Genomic DNA, 14,997 nt, shown 5'->3' on the forward strand with positions numbered 1-14,997 from the left:
CTGGACAATTTTCACTGCTCTTATGCGCTCTCTCATTCTACAGAAAGTTTTATAGCCCTGTCTGCGGACAATGCCCAGTAACAATTCTACAGAATAGAATTCTTTCAAATAACATATCCCTGGATATTTGCCATTACTGATCTTTCCGTAATGAAACGCTGAAAAACAGCTCATCAGCTGATCATCAGACATACTTAATATCATAGCATTGTATGCATCCGTACAATAACAATTTTTAAACTGGTATTGATTGGCAGTGAAAAAGCATTGTATGAAAAAAGGCCATCTTACTCATTGTCTAGAAAATAATATTGCTTGCCAATAAACCAAGTGACTGTGGTATGTTAGCTATTCATATCTGTCCTTTTTGAAATGTTATGACCAAAAATGATCATACTAATTAACAAAGCAACATCTTCTAAGTAGAATTTGTCAGATATAATTGGAATTATAAAAATTATTATACAGACTAAATTTTAAAACTCAGACTGGTTTAATATGGGCTGATATTTTCCCTACTGCAACTACATTTTTGCTGGCAACGTTAAAATGCAGTGGTCACTGCATGTGAGAAAATGGAATAATAAGTATCAGTGATAATACTAGCACTCAGTAAAAATCTCAATTAATTTACTTACTGATGACAATAAATTAAGATGACCATTTCTTCACAAATCCATAGTTAAGGGATGTTTTTTGTTTCGTTTTAAACAGTGAAACCTGTGCTAAGCAATCATTCAAGAGAAAATAATTTTCTATGTATGGACAGCTTACTGACAAGGGGGAAACAAAACCTAAATTTATTTCTTATGTAGAAATCTGTCAGTGTTCCAAAGGGGAAAAACAATATAAGAAGTATGCTTTGTACAGGTTTCATTGTATTTCATATTGCCATGCAGAATGAATGTAGAATGTATACATGCCTGCATATACAGAAATGTCTTTCACGTAAAACTCTATTTCCAGTTCAGCAAACATTTTTTCAGTTGCAAAAATAAATATTTCATAATTTACAAATTCCCCAATATGTACCACTTTAATTCTTTAAAAAAAAAAAAACAAAAAAAAAAACAAAACACAATATACAGAGGAAAAATGAAAAGCCTTTAGAGAATGAGCAACTTGACCATCAAGGATTTAAATAGAAATAACATCTACTATTCATTAAAGCAAAAGATTTAATTTTAACTTCTTTACCTCAAGGAAAAAATGCTAACACTTTTAGTTATTTAAATACAGTAGCATTTTCTTTCCATGAAATTACAGTAATATTTTTTTCCAGGAAATCTTAAGAAAAATGTGATTATACACTTTTTAAATAAATTAAAAAAAAAAGATTTCTTTTACAAACAGAAATTCTTTATTACAGCAGAGATCCTTCAGTAAGAATCACAACTGTGAACATGGCAACAGAAATGGAGTTGCAAGCAGAAAAAAATTAAAATAACTATAGAAGCCTATAGCAACTTCAGTAATAAGCTATCAGTTCAAATGCTACTGAGAGCGTGTCCTGAGAAATTCCAAATGCACACAAAATAACTAAAATGACCTTCTTAGAAACCAAGTTTCTGAAGAATGTAATACCTAAAGATTTTTGTGACTGCCTAGAATTTTCCTTACACCAAAATGTGTTTAGCACTATACTGTTTATATATAAAAAAACCAATGCATTCTCTTCAAAGATAAATTCTATTAAGCTGCTTCAAATAAGTATCTACAACTAGCTGTTAAAGCACTTTAAAAAAACTACCTGTTATTAAGAGATTCATATTTGCTTGAGAGTAATTACCTTCTTGTACTGCTTGTCATTGTCATATCCCTGGTCTGTAGCTCTGAATGCTGTTTCTCCAGGAGAACCTAGGACACAATTAGAAAAATTCATTACAACATGCAAAACACACTTCAAAAATTAAAAAAAACACCTAATCAATGTAAAATAAACCTACATATTATTATTACCCAATGTATTATTAAATCAATAACCTTGCTATCAACCCAAAGAGTCACCACAAATAACTGAAAACAAAACTCAGTTTGAAACTCATTTGAAAATTTTATATCAAATCTAATTTGCGACTCAAAGTAGTTATTATCAAAAAGGAACAGGCAGCGTCAGCTAGACTATTTAATCTGTAAAAGCTTTTTTTTTAACTTTACTTTTTTTCTGATACACAAGATGATAATACAAATTCAATTGCATCGTTGTAATGATATGTATATATATATATATATATATATATAAATACACACACACACACTCTTTTCTACTCTAATGACGTTTTCAAAATAAGCTTCCTACAAAAAGCATCTGCTAAGGACTATGATAAATATCAACTACTCATTCTCACAGGGGCAGATCTAAGAATTTTTTAAAACAGTTGAAAGGTATTTGTAACTCAAAATTAATTGCTGTGAATAGATGTGTTTACACTGATATTCACTCCTCTTAGTACAATAGTGTTTTAAGAGTTTGCTTTAAAGAGGCAGGTTAGGGGCAGTAAAAAGGGCTTTTACACACCTAACAACAGAAGTAGATCAGAAGCTCCTATGACTTCACTAACCAAATTGTAACCTGTGAAAAATCAGCAGAAGAGGGGAAATAAAAATTATAAATACAAAACAAAATGCAAAATTAAGATGAGGGATCTTTATCTCATTTGGAGGACCACAAAACCATAAATGGCAACTATGCCCAGGTGAGTATGCTAACAAATTCCATTATAATAGGTGATACCTCACAGTACCAGTCAATAACACACCACAGTTTTAAACAGGCAAAATATATAGGAGATTGTCATCTACTTGTCAGTCTGTTGATCTTGATCCCTGCTGAGTTTGTAGTGAGATGAATTAACTAATTCCACCATTAACAGTATTTTAAGAAAATGAAAACACACGTCTTAGGCACACTGTTATGCAAATATTCTCAAAAACACCTAAAGCGGTGACTACGATATCCCAGAGTTATCATCTTTCATAACTATGAATTTATGTTGTTTGGTAATTATTAAGATATACATCAGAAAGAATCTTTCATTCTGTTACAAGAAAGACTGGGTGAAGTTTTGAGCTGTGCTAAAGAGCAAGTCAGATAACGATGATGAAATCAATAATTTTTAAATATAAAGTCCATTGGTTAGAAATGTCCTATTTAAATCTAAAATTTGAAAACCTCTAAGTGTACTAGTACCTGGACACAGTGGATTGACAAACCATGCCCCTGTTTTGTGAAGGACTTAGAACTCCCACATACTGCATTGAAATGCAGCCCCTACCTAACCTGAATCTCCTAGCAAGTCTTTCTGCCTGGACACAGCTCCAGAAGACATCACTCAACCCAAAGATGACCCAGGTTACAAATCTCTTATCTCACATGCCTGCAACATTAAGCACCATCATTCTCTTAATTATCCAACTCTGTCTTCCTGTAACAGCTATAGCATAGTACTGTTACTACTGTCCACTGCCACTCACAACTTCTGCAAGTTCCAGCAGGACACTTGCAGCTTCTATGACTTACTGAAACAATTAACTTTCTATCTTTGTTTAGAGGTGAAAAAGAATTCTATTTTTCTATTCACAGTCACATTTTGGTTCCCAGCACTTGCTAACAGAATTCTTCCCTTTAAAAATCCATTACACTTACCTGTGTCCATACCACTTTGAGATGAGAAATTCAATGAAAGGCATGCATTTTGAGGATCCACTTTGTTTTAGCATCAAAGGACATAGCTGTAACCTCATCTTGTAATATCTTATGTTCTCAAAATTAAAACTAAGCTGAAAAATTAGTCTCACCAGGAGAAAAAAATCCTTTCAGTGAAGCGAAGCTCTCTCCAATCTTGTCAAAGTCAGGCAGAAGTTTGGCAAGGTCATCGGCATCAGGAAGGGCTTTGATAATTTTTTCTAGGAAAATAGTACAAAAGCTAGTGAGCAGTTTTTCTCTCCTACTATTGTTGTGAATAGGAACAGCTTAGGCTATAAAACCTTGTAACTGTTCCGAGGCATACCTTTATCTTTTAAACTTTTAAAAATTAAATAAATAATTAAAAGTTGCTTTCCACATACACCTCCCCCCATTAGTGTTGGGAAAGAATATCAGATCTGAAAAAACAACTGCTTTTTTAGACTTCGAACTTTCTGATAACTTGGTTGCCTTATGTACTTTAAATTCTGTACAACTTATTCTTGCATTTCACCACATTTCATGCATTGCCTCACATACTTCAGAGACAATGTTTTTTAAATTAAAGGACAGCATAACTATGCTGTATGTTTTAAGAAAAAGTTATTTTTCAATTTCATAAATAACCCAACTCTGCAATTGTTTCAAAAAAACACCGTCATTTTACAGTATTATAAAAACGTAGTGTTCACTAGCAATCACAGAAAGAAAACACTTGTCTCACTTCTACAATCCCAACATTCAAGACTACCTATGCAATGCTCAAACACGTAGTTAAAACGTTCACAAACATTTTTTAAAAGAACACTACCTAACTATTCTCATATGTAAGAGGTAACTCAGTGATTGTTTTTTAGACTTCTATCTGAGAATATGCAAGAAATCTAATGTAACTAGAAGGTTCAGGAAAATAAAATCTGTATTTTTCTTTACTCTGCATCTTCAAGATAATTTTGCAGATATTTCTATAAATTCCTGTGTTTCAATCAGTTGTTTAATTATACCTACCTTCTACTTGTCTAATTACATTTTTATTTGTTACTCATTCTGGAAGTCTGCTTTGAATAATGGGAGTACATGACAAAACAAAGGACCAAGAATGTTCTCAAATGAAAAGATGAATTATGGAACTTCAATGCTAAATAATGCTTAATTTCTTCAGACAAACACAATGATACAAGTAACTTGGTAAGACGTACCCCAAACACTTCAACAATACAAGCTCACCCAAATCACTGCTATAACACTACTATTACATTGGAGCCAGGCACTGAGAATCACACCCTTGTGTTTAAGTTGTTACACTAGCACATGCACATTTTAGCTTTTGTAATACCGAAGTCAATATGTTCGTCAAGCTCCCAGATGAAGTCAGGAACAATCCACTTATAATCATCAAGATCAGGCATCATGTCCTTCCACTGATCATATGTCTAATACAAAAAGGAAAAAAAATACAGTAGAAATAGAAGGAATGCACGTAGAGAAGCATATGAGCCATCTATTGAAAAGTGGTACCTACATATAAAGCATAATAACCCACCATCTTTCAGATATGTATAATATTATTCAGGTCTTTTGAAATCTATACTAGTTCTCTCAACAATCTGTTTTCCAATTTCACTCATCTTTCTTTTCATTAATTAACTGAACAACGATATTCTGTATTTTTGTGGGTTACCAAGAATTAGTGTTCTGAAACCCGTAACAACAAAAATAAATATGCGTAGAATATCCTCCAAAGATAAATACCTTTTTAGCTGTGTAACCACCACCTACAGCAGATCCTAATATAATGTAGCGAATTCTGAGAAGCCTTGATGCTAGTCTAGCTAGCCAAAAGTTCCTGTAGGACTGGTATCCGTACTTTACATTTAAAAGTTTTGTTTTGCGAAAGGGAAGACGATTAAGAGAAGAGAACTGCTGAATGGATATCCTTAATGGAGGTCTTTGAAATTTTGAACTTGGATGGTAGGGATGATGTATACTTCGGGAAACAAGATGCAAATTTTGAAGTGGTGATTTTCTTTTTATTCCATAGTTGCTCTTTGCTAGACTCCGGCAGATGACACTGAAAGAAAGGAAGAAAAACTCTCAGTAACAGATATCTTCAACATACCATTAACTCTATAACCTCTTTAGAAGCAATTCACATTACACTGTAGCTGGTTACAGATAAATTAGAGCATCATTCTGAATGTCCAGCAATCGTTGCTATGCTACCAGGAAAAAAAAAAGCTGTAAACAGTATTAAAGGGTATAGCATTTCCAGTAATTACAGAAAGAACACCTTTAATCCCATTTATGAACTCTGTTGTTAGGTGAATTTAATTTCCACACTGGATTAAGACAAATCACGTCAATGGTAAAACACAGTTTGGCAACCATTATCTAAGAGTCCACAGATGACTATGATCAACTTGGATCATAAAGGAAAACTTGATACTTTGGCCTATCTTGTTACCGAAAACTAACTTTTAGAGAAACTAACTTTTTTCAGACTTCAAAAAACAATATGCAGACAAAAACATCCTCTGCAAAATACATGTTACTTTTCTAGCAAAGCTGATCCTCCTGTGGAGTTGAAGGATGCACTTGAAGAAATCTTTCAGTTTCTTTAATTTTCTGTGGTTCTAGGCTTACAGCATTATTGTTTTGTCTTGTGTCATGCACAGACAAGATTACTTGTGGACATGCTTGCACCGTGTTTGTTGAAGACTTCAGTAAAATAATTCAGATTTAAACACTGGGAAATTTCAGTGTGAACAATTTGATTCTGAAAACAGAACTCAGCAATTAATACGTTAAAACAATGAACCTTATCAACTCTGCCTGTATTAAACTACATACACGGGTTGGAATAAAGCTACTTGTACACCTTCACTTATGCTATCTACATGCTTTAGCATTTTGAGGTAGCTTTGCTAGCTTATGGAAAATACAACCGAAGAGTTAACATTAAACCATTTACTGGATGCAAAATACAAGTGAAGTTACAGTTCTTGAAATTAATGCTCGTTCCTTAAAGCTTTTTTCAGGATTTGTTATATTCTCCGGTGTATTTACTTATGAAGAGGACAAATGAAAAAGTAGAAAGTGCTTCAAACTATTAAGAAGGCAAATTATTCATCCCATAATCCTTAATCATTTAATATTGAGGAATTTTAAAGAGAATACATAAGTGAATCATATGAAATTGAAAAAAAGCTCCATAATAAATAGTCCTTTCCCTGAGTCTTTCTGTGTACTACCGATGACATTCTTTCGCAGGCATATTCTTTACCTCCAAACAAGTGGAAGACTTCATTATAAAAGCACTTTTGACACAGAAATTGAGCATTTGGATGAAAAGTTAAAAATCAGTGATGTTTACTTCTCTTAAAAAAATGCAGATGGTGTATGTTTAAAAATTTCCTTTAATGTAATGGCAACATTAAAAATAAAAAAAGAACTCCACCAACTGTTCTGGAAGTCCTCTTTCACAAAAGTCAATGCAATTCTGAAATTTACCCTCTTGCTGCTATAGTTCTGAAGACTATCTATGCTCTTGCAGCAAGAAACTCATTATCTAGCAAAAGCATAATAAGCGGGAACAGAATAACCCCTCAAGCAATATCAAGTATCTCCTCTTTGACATGGAATTACAAAAGCATCAGAAATAAACCGCAGATAGTACCAATACAAGAAGTGGACACACAGAAATAAAAAAAGTGAAAATGCCCCCATGCTAGAAATATTTTAACTCCTGCTTTGGAAGACAGTTTTGATCAGGGTGTGGTAAGCCACGATGAAGCAAGCTAACTGTGCAGTTCTTCCTTTTGTTGTGTTGTCACTACCATTGTGCAGATATTTAAATTTTTCAGTTCATACTATTGCAGCCACTTCTGGTTATCGGCCTTCACCCTGATTAAAGGTACTTTAATGGTACATAACTTTCTTCTCTGTGATTGTTCTTTTAAAATATACTGTCTTGTATTGCATTCGTTCTGTACTGATTAAACTGAATGAAAAATTGTGTTCCATCAGAAATTGTTATGGCAAGAACTTGATCAACAACAACTGCCTTTTGAGTGCTATCTCATGTAAAGACCTATTCGCTTTCCTTCTACATATAAAATCTTATATTAAAAACAAACAACTCCATTGTTATTCCAGAAGTTCTGTTTACTCTTTCCTCTTCCTGCTGCTAAAAGCTATCGATAAAAGCTGACAAAAAAAATTAACTGAAGATCTTCACTGAAAGTGCAGTGATACTGAAATGAAAGCCAAATTGACAGTACTAAATGAAGCGTTCCATGACTGACAAACATAAAGCTTCTGGAAAACTGCGTTTAACAACAAACAAACCAAAAATTAGCCTTCCGGACACAGGCAGCTCTGCCATTAGAACCTGCCTGAATACAGGCCTGTGACCTGTCTACGTTAGCATCACACAGATTATAGATACCTTGTTAAAAAAGAGCAAAAAATAGCGGTCTGTTACTAGGATATCCAAGCATTCTAATATAGTAGGATATCCAAGCATACCTAACATCTTATGCATTATTCCAGTTTAACAGTTTAAAATATCCCACCTCAGCTGGGACAAACTTTCCATAAAGACATACTATATATACTTTTATTAATTATAACTGTGAAAGAATCTTTCATAGAATCATAAAGGTTGGAAGAGACCTCCAAGATCACCTGGTCCAACCATCACCCTGCTACCAATGTCACCCACTAAACCGTGTCCCTAACCACGTCCAGCCTTTCCTTAAACACCCCCAGGGACGACGATGCCACCACCTCCCTGGGCAACCCGTCCCAATGCCTGACTGCTCCTTCTGAGAAGAAATGTCTCCTCGTTTCCAACCTGAACCTCCCCTGGTGCAGCTTAAGGCCATTCCCTTTAGTCCTGTCACTGGTTATCTGCGAGAAGAGGCCGACCCCCAGCTCCCCACCAGTCCCTTTCAGGCAGTTGCAGAGAGCAATGAGGTCTCCCCTGAGCCTCTTCTTCCCCAGAAAAAACACCCCCAGCTCCCTCAGCCACTGGAGTGTACCCCAACAAAAAGCACGGGGCTCTTTTCCCTCACTCAGCACTGCCACAACATCTACGGAGGAAGGCCGGGGGCTTCCAGCTGCCCTGCGACATCGCTCCTGTGGTGACACCCCTGAGGGACGACACCCCTGAGGGACGACACCCCTGAGGGACGACACCCCTGAGGGACGACACCCCTGAGGGACGACACCCCTGAGGGACGACACCCCTGAGGGACGACACCCCTCAGGGACGACACCCCTCAGGGACGACACCCCTCAGGGACGACACCCCTCAGGGACGACACCCCTCAGGGACGACACCCCTCAGGGACGACACCCCTCAGGGACGACACCCCTCAGGGACGACACCCCTCAGGGACGACACCCCTCAGGGACGACACCCCTCAGGGACGACACCCCTCAGGGACGACACCCCTCAGGGACGACACCCCTCAGGGACGACACCCCTCAGGGACGACACCCCTCAGGGACGACACCCCTCAGGGACGACACCCCTCAGGGACGACACCCCTCAGGGACGACACCCCTCAGGGACGACACCCCTCAGGGACGACACCCCTCAGGGACGACACCCCTCAGGGACGACACCCCTCAGGGACGACACCCCTCAGGGACGACACCCCTCAGGGACGACACCCCTCAGGGACGACACCCCAGGCCCCGTTCCCTCCCCGGGCACAGCGGGCCTCGGCAGGCCTCAGGCCTCCCTCTCCCCCGGCTCGGGGAGCCCCGTTCCCGGCCCGTGCCGCTCCGGGCCGCGGGGCACGATCGCGGAGCGGGGCGCGGGGCCGAGGCTCCGCCGTGGCCGAAGGGAGGCGGCGGCGGCCGCCCTGCCCCGTGCCGCTCACCAAGCCGCCGCCGCCCGCGTCCGCCACATCGTGAGGGCCGGGAGGTGCCGGCAGGAGGCCGAGGAGGAGGAAGCCGAGGAGGAGGAGGCCGGGCGGCCGCCGCTTCGCCTGGCGCCCCCGGGGCCGCCGCGGCCAAGGGCAGGTGGAGCCGCCGCCGGCCTGCCAGGGCTGCCGCCGCTTCCGGCCCCGCGGCCCGCTGCGGAGCGCCCGGCCAGAAACGGCGCCTGCCTGAACGAAGGTTCCGGGGGATGATGATGATGATGGAGGAGGAGGAGGAGGAAGCAGGAGGTTTGGGAGGTCTGTCCCTCTGCCCACGGGCAGGGGCTCCCGCGGTCAGGCCGTGCCTGAGGGGTGCGTGCCCAGGCTGCCCATGCGGACCTCCAGGGTCAGGGGCTTCACCTGGCCCCCAGTTTAAGCCCTTCTTGCAGCAAGTTAGCTTGGACACGAAGAATGTTATTTTCAAGTTGCGCCAGGGGAGGTTCAGGTTGGAAATGAGGAGACATTTCTTTTCAGAAAGAGCGGTCAGGTATTGGGACGGGTTGCCCAGGGAGGTGGTGGTGTCACCGCCTCCAGGGGTGTTCAAGGAAAGGCTGGGCCTGGTGCTTAGGTGATGGTGCTGTGGGTTGATGGTGCTGTGTGGTTGGACCAGATGATCTTGGAGGTCTTTTCCAACCCTCATGATTCCATGATTCCGTGATTCTTCTTATTTGCAGCTAGGGCATAGGTGTTTGAAAGCTCCTCGTGACTTTTCAAAGTCTTATTTTCCTCAGCTTAAGCAGCCCCCCCTTCCCTGCAGACCATGTTTCCTCACTCGTTTCCCTTCTCTGTGCTGTCTCTGGGCACCGAGCTGCACCCTTATCGCTGCAGAGCTGTGCAGAAAAATAAATTTGGAGTGTTTTTTAAGCCAGGCTGCTGTTTATACAGTGGGGTTTTTTCAGAGCAAATTAAATTGCACAAGATTGGCAAAGGATGACATGATACATGGATGCTTTTTCAAGACTGAGATTAAAGGTGTAAGAATGAGGTGAGGCACGTGCATCTCCTGCTTGCTTGCTTTTAGGTTTATTGTTTTGTTTTTAACTTTTAAGGCATAATCTTTGTTATCTTTGCTTTTGCATTTTAACTTGACCAATAAATTTTGTGGCTTTTATCTGTGTTTTTAGGCAAATCTCAATTTAAAAAGAGGAATGATGATAACCATCTATAGGAGATAATACAAGGAACTTTTTTATTTCTAAACTAATCTGCAATGCTTAGTTCTAACAGTAGAGGGCATCATTTAACTAAAGGTTCTACTGTAGGATGCTTTAGGGGCCTTTTCTACATCAGAAAATGAATCTCCTTAAGTAAAATGGACAAATTCCACAATCTTCATGGGTTCTAGATTAACAGATTTTACTGGAATGTTATGACAGGTTGCCAGCTTACAGAAATTGTGAATGTTTTACACCTTTAATCTGTTTTCCCTTTGTTTTCAGTTTTGAACAACCAAATCTCCCAAGAAAGGGTGTCCTGTAGGAGTAGAAATTGTCATCAGGAGTTGGACTCGGCCTATAAACAGTAAATAGATTGGATGAGTCCTGATTATTCCCTGGAGGTCCAGGTTTGGTGGGATACCCTGCATGCAGCTCACTTCTCTTCTCCATGAAATGGCAGCTCAGTGACCCCTACTGTACCCAAGCCTTCTACAGACACTACGAGTAGGAAGACTGACATTTGCAGATGCAGCAAAAGCTGACCAGGCAGAAAAAGTGTGTGTGGCACTCCTGTTTTCTGCTGCTGTCACCTCCCAAAATAATGAGTCATTTCCCAAAATCATCAGCCTGCTTTGGAAAAGGTACCTTGGTGGTTGTTTCCTGTCCTTTGTAACTTCTAGGTAGCACTGATCCCTATAAACAGGTTTATCAGAAATGGACTGTATTGCATTTTTTTCTTTTTAATTTTTAACTGAAAATTGTGATTCTCATGTAATAACTGTAGTTCCTGTTGCTGAGTCTCAAAAGAACAAATTGAAATTGGCTTCTCTTGTGTTCATTGGCCTAGTTCCCCCATTTTATCTTCTCTCTTCCCTGCATTTCTCCCATTTCAGTTTCTCTGGCCACTGCATGAAACAGGCACTGGCCTTCCATGGTACTTGAGGTGTATGGAACCAGTACAAGCCCATGCCCCATGGAAACAAAATACCGGTGAATAGGAACTAACTTGACACCTCTTGATCTGTTTCAGTCACCCTAGAAATACTATTTTAGTTTCCTTAACATATTTTCTGGAAGAACGGGTTTGTCTCTCCTTGCCTCATTCCTACGATATTTGATGTATAACTTCTTGAAAAGTAGCAACGGACAAGGAAGTAGTACTGGGAATGAATCACAAGACTAACAAACAATTCGGCCCACAGTAGTGAAAAAGGAGGTGATTTTCTGATTGCTGTTTTTTTTTCTGCCAGCTTCCTTTTGGTCCTGATTTGGAGGTCAGAGTAATTTGTATCCATCTCACTGACATCAGTTTCCCTGAAGCTCCAGTTTCCCTGAAGAGTGAGTAAATAACTCTAATTACCTTCCCCAATGCTCTATAGTGAGGTCAGAAGACATTCTGTAACAATATTCTTAATAATGAACAAAAACATTACAGACCCTACATGGCTTGATTCCAACACAGTCAGTGCATAAATCCACCTGCACAAACCGAGGCCACTGTTTGCAATGCCAGAGCTTGAATTTTTCTTCAAGGAATATGAGGGGATCACAGCTGGACGCTTAGTTCAGGCTGGTTACTAAGAGTATAACAACAGCAATGCCTGTTTTGCTTCTCGTTTGGACACACTTCTTAGTCCCCAGTGACTCCATAATCTCTCGAGGAGAAATATTCCCCTCTTGCCCTCCCCTGAAAGTTGCATGCCAGCAGCACTTGCTGCACTATCAGAGTTATGACTAGGAGTCATACCGTGGCAAAAACATGTTAGATGTAATTTTTTCTTTCTCCCAGTGCCTTTGAGTGAGTTTTGTTTGAAGGTAACCCCTCAATCTAAAAAACCCAAGCAGCAGAATGAGAGGAGGAGGGATGAATGTTACCTGCTAACCCCACAGAGAGGGAGGAGCTCCATTCTTCAAACATCAGCAAAGTTATAAGAAAGGTGTGTACTTAGAGCACTTCCTCAGTGTGGAAGTTCAAGCCACACAACGCTGAAGACCTGTCCTGAGGGTGCTGTAGAAAGTCTCCAGAGGGTCATTTCATGGGGGAGAATCCTGCCAAGAACCATTATGCACAGCTTAACCAGGGAGAGGAGAACGAGATGGTGAGTTGTATCTTTGTCTAGGTCTTTCTTAACTTGAAGCAGCAGATGGCACATGTTCAGCATTAAAATGCTACAGTCGGTAATTTAGTTATGGATGGTGGAGGTGTTTCCATAGCAGAAACATGCAGTTAGAAAGGGATATATATATATATTTTTTTCTTTAGCAGAAAGAAAATTAATTTGTATGAGTCCACTGGATTTAATTGGTTTTCACCTCCAACAGGGGATGGTTTGACAGAGTCTAGAAGAAGATGGCAGAATATTGATGTGGCATTGTAAAATTAGCTGGAGCTGGCCTTGTTGTAGCTTGAGGGATGGCCTAGAGAGGTGTTCTTAACGATTTGACAGCTGAATCTCTAGAGTCAGCTGCAGTTGGATGAGGACTGGGACCCTCGGCTTTCTCTGGAACATAAAACCACATGTGTTATGTTTGCATAAATTATTAGCATAAGCAGCCTGTTGAATTGGCAACACTATTCTATTCTGCTTTATAAAGCTGCTTTTCTAAATACTACCATATTTCTTCCCAGAGTTTTTCAGGGAGGGCTATGTTTACATGCATTCCGTAACGTAGAAATGAGTCTCATATTTCCACAAAGTATCTGATCTACTGCATGTTGCTGCTTTAAAATAGTAAGCCCAGTGCACAACTGTAGTAAGTTCAGTGCTTCTGAGCTGCTTTATTATTACCGCGTGTTACAGATCAGCTATTTGTCACATATGCATATGCCCATCTAACAGATTCTGCTGGAGATGTCAGACCCATGATGCAGCTGTACAGCAACAGTTGTCATGCATGTCTAGAAAATGCAGTGCTTCTCAAAATTCCTGTGCTGCAGAACCACAATGTCTGTAGCTCTGCTATGAGAATATGTAGGATGTCTGGGTGTACAGCAGCCTCAGCAAACCTAGTGAAACACAGTCACATACAAGCTGACATGACAGTTCACATCCAGAAATCCTGGACAAATCTTGAAAATGTACTCACTGAGAATTCTGTTTTAGTGAAAAAGAGAGCATGTCATGGAAAAGCATGTTTTTTTTGTTATCCCTAGATAAAAATAGAGATTTTCAGTCAGCTCTCTGCCATCCAAAGAAGGAGAGATGTCATATTTTGCAAAATGCTGACCTGGGTAATCTGTGATGTGCTGGAGAACGTGGTACAGAGTCATCCAGCAGCATGAAGGGAGCGCTGCAGGAAGTGCAAGGCACTGGCTCTGAGGGTGGGGACTAATTAGCAGACTGCAATAGAGAACCCAACTGGCTCTGCAGCTGAGTTACTAAACCTGCTCACAGCACCCCGCTCCTGGCTCTAGCCCTGGTGCTGATGCTCCCCAGCTTCTTTTGCTGGTTTTGTGCCTGTGCTCCACCCTGCCTCTTCCTTCTAGGACTGTATACGCCCTGTCATTCTCTTCCCACTACTGGCACTGTCACTAGCAATGCCAGAATCGAGCCTGAGCTAATTACGTTTTAAATGGACCTGTCTGGTTCTGGGTAGAGGCACACCATCGTACACTGCATGTCCAGTTCCAGCTGTGCACTACTGGGACACCCAGGTTATGCTTGCATGGAGTCATCTATACCACATTACCTTTCCAGTATTGTTCTTGTTTCTCACCAGTGTCATAATCAGTACATGTGCCGTGAGTCCAGTGCTCTGGGATCTGCACCATGACTCTGATGTGTTCCACGCACAGCTGATACGTGTGCACATTGTGGAATCAGTCTGCACTTGTGAATTCAAGGTGTCTGGCAGTTGCTCTCAGTGCCTGCAGTGAACAAGAACAGTGCTCATTCGCCTGGGATTCCCAAATGTCCCAAATGAAAATCACAGAAAAAAAAGATTGAAAAAGCAGTTGACTCATAAGTGCAATTAAAACCATAGCCAAATTTTGTTAGATTTGGTGGGTATGTTTCTGTCCTTGGTACATGTGTGTAAGAGAGAGAGAAAAAAGATTTGTGTGAGAGAGAAGAAGAGGTCTATGAGAGTGCCTGAGGGCTTGTAAGGAGACAAGGAAGAAACAAACAAAAGAGAAAGAACAGCTATTGTGTGTGTGTATTTGCATGAAAGAAAAAGCAAGTGGTATGTGGTTACGGTAAGTTCTGAAGAAAGAGAAAAAAAAGAC

At 40.3% G+C, this 14,997-nt stretch overlaps 2 protein-coding genes across 7 annotated transcripts in view; one reads left to right on the top strand and one right to left on the bottom strand.

The window, feature by feature from the left end:
• Positions 1-9,758, bottom strand: part of OPA1 (OPA1 mitochondrial dynamin like GTPase) — a 53,184-nt gene extending 43,426 nt beyond the window's left edge. For 2 of the 4 annotated variants that reach the window (XM_048076667.2, XM_048076665.2), the window contains exons 1-6: positions 9,577-9,758; positions 5,438-5,756; positions 5,022-5,118; positions 3,799-3,906; positions 2,519-2,572; positions 1,790-1,857 (exon numbers count right to left, since the gene is read on the bottom strand). In XM_048076667.2, coding sequence (XP_047932624.2) covers positions 1,790-1,857; positions 2,519-2,572; positions 3,799-3,906; positions 5,022-5,118; positions 5,438-5,756; positions 9,577-9,605 — 675 coding nt within the window. In that variant the 5' untranslated portion in view covers positions 9,606-9,758. The remainder of the gene's footprint in view (positions 1-1,789; positions 1,858-2,518; positions 2,573-3,798; positions 3,907-5,021; positions 5,119-5,437; positions 5,757-9,576) is intronic. The other 2 variants (XM_048076669.2, XM_048076666.2) reach the window with 1 other exon arrangement.
• A 101-nt stretch (positions 9,759-9,859) lies between these two features.
• Positions 9,860-14,997, top strand: part of LOC106039277 (probable cation-transporting ATPase 13A4) — a 43,103-nt gene continuing 37,965 nt past the window's right edge. For 2 of the 3 annotated variants that reach the window (XM_013186312.3, XM_048076678.2), the window contains exons 1-4: positions 9,860-10,600; positions 11,055-11,413; positions 12,023-12,110; positions 12,562-12,871. In XM_013186312.3, the coding sequence (XP_013041766.2) occupies positions 12,809-12,871 (63 nt within the window). In that variant the 5' untranslated portion in view covers positions 9,860-10,600; positions 11,055-11,413; positions 12,023-12,110; positions 12,562-12,808. The remainder of the gene's footprint in view (positions 10,601-11,054; positions 11,414-12,022; positions 12,111-12,561; positions 12,872-14,997) is intronic. The other variant, XM_013186309.3, reaches the window with a different exon arrangement.

Source organism: Anser cygnoides, chromosome 9 (genome assembly GCF_040182565.1).
Source record: "Anser cygnoides isolate HZ-2024a breed goose chromosome 9, Taihu_goose_T2T_genome, whole genome shotgun sequence".
In the NCBI taxonomy this organism is placed as follows: Eukaryota; Metazoa; Chordata; class Aves; order Anseriformes; family Anatidae; genus Anser; species Anser cygnoides.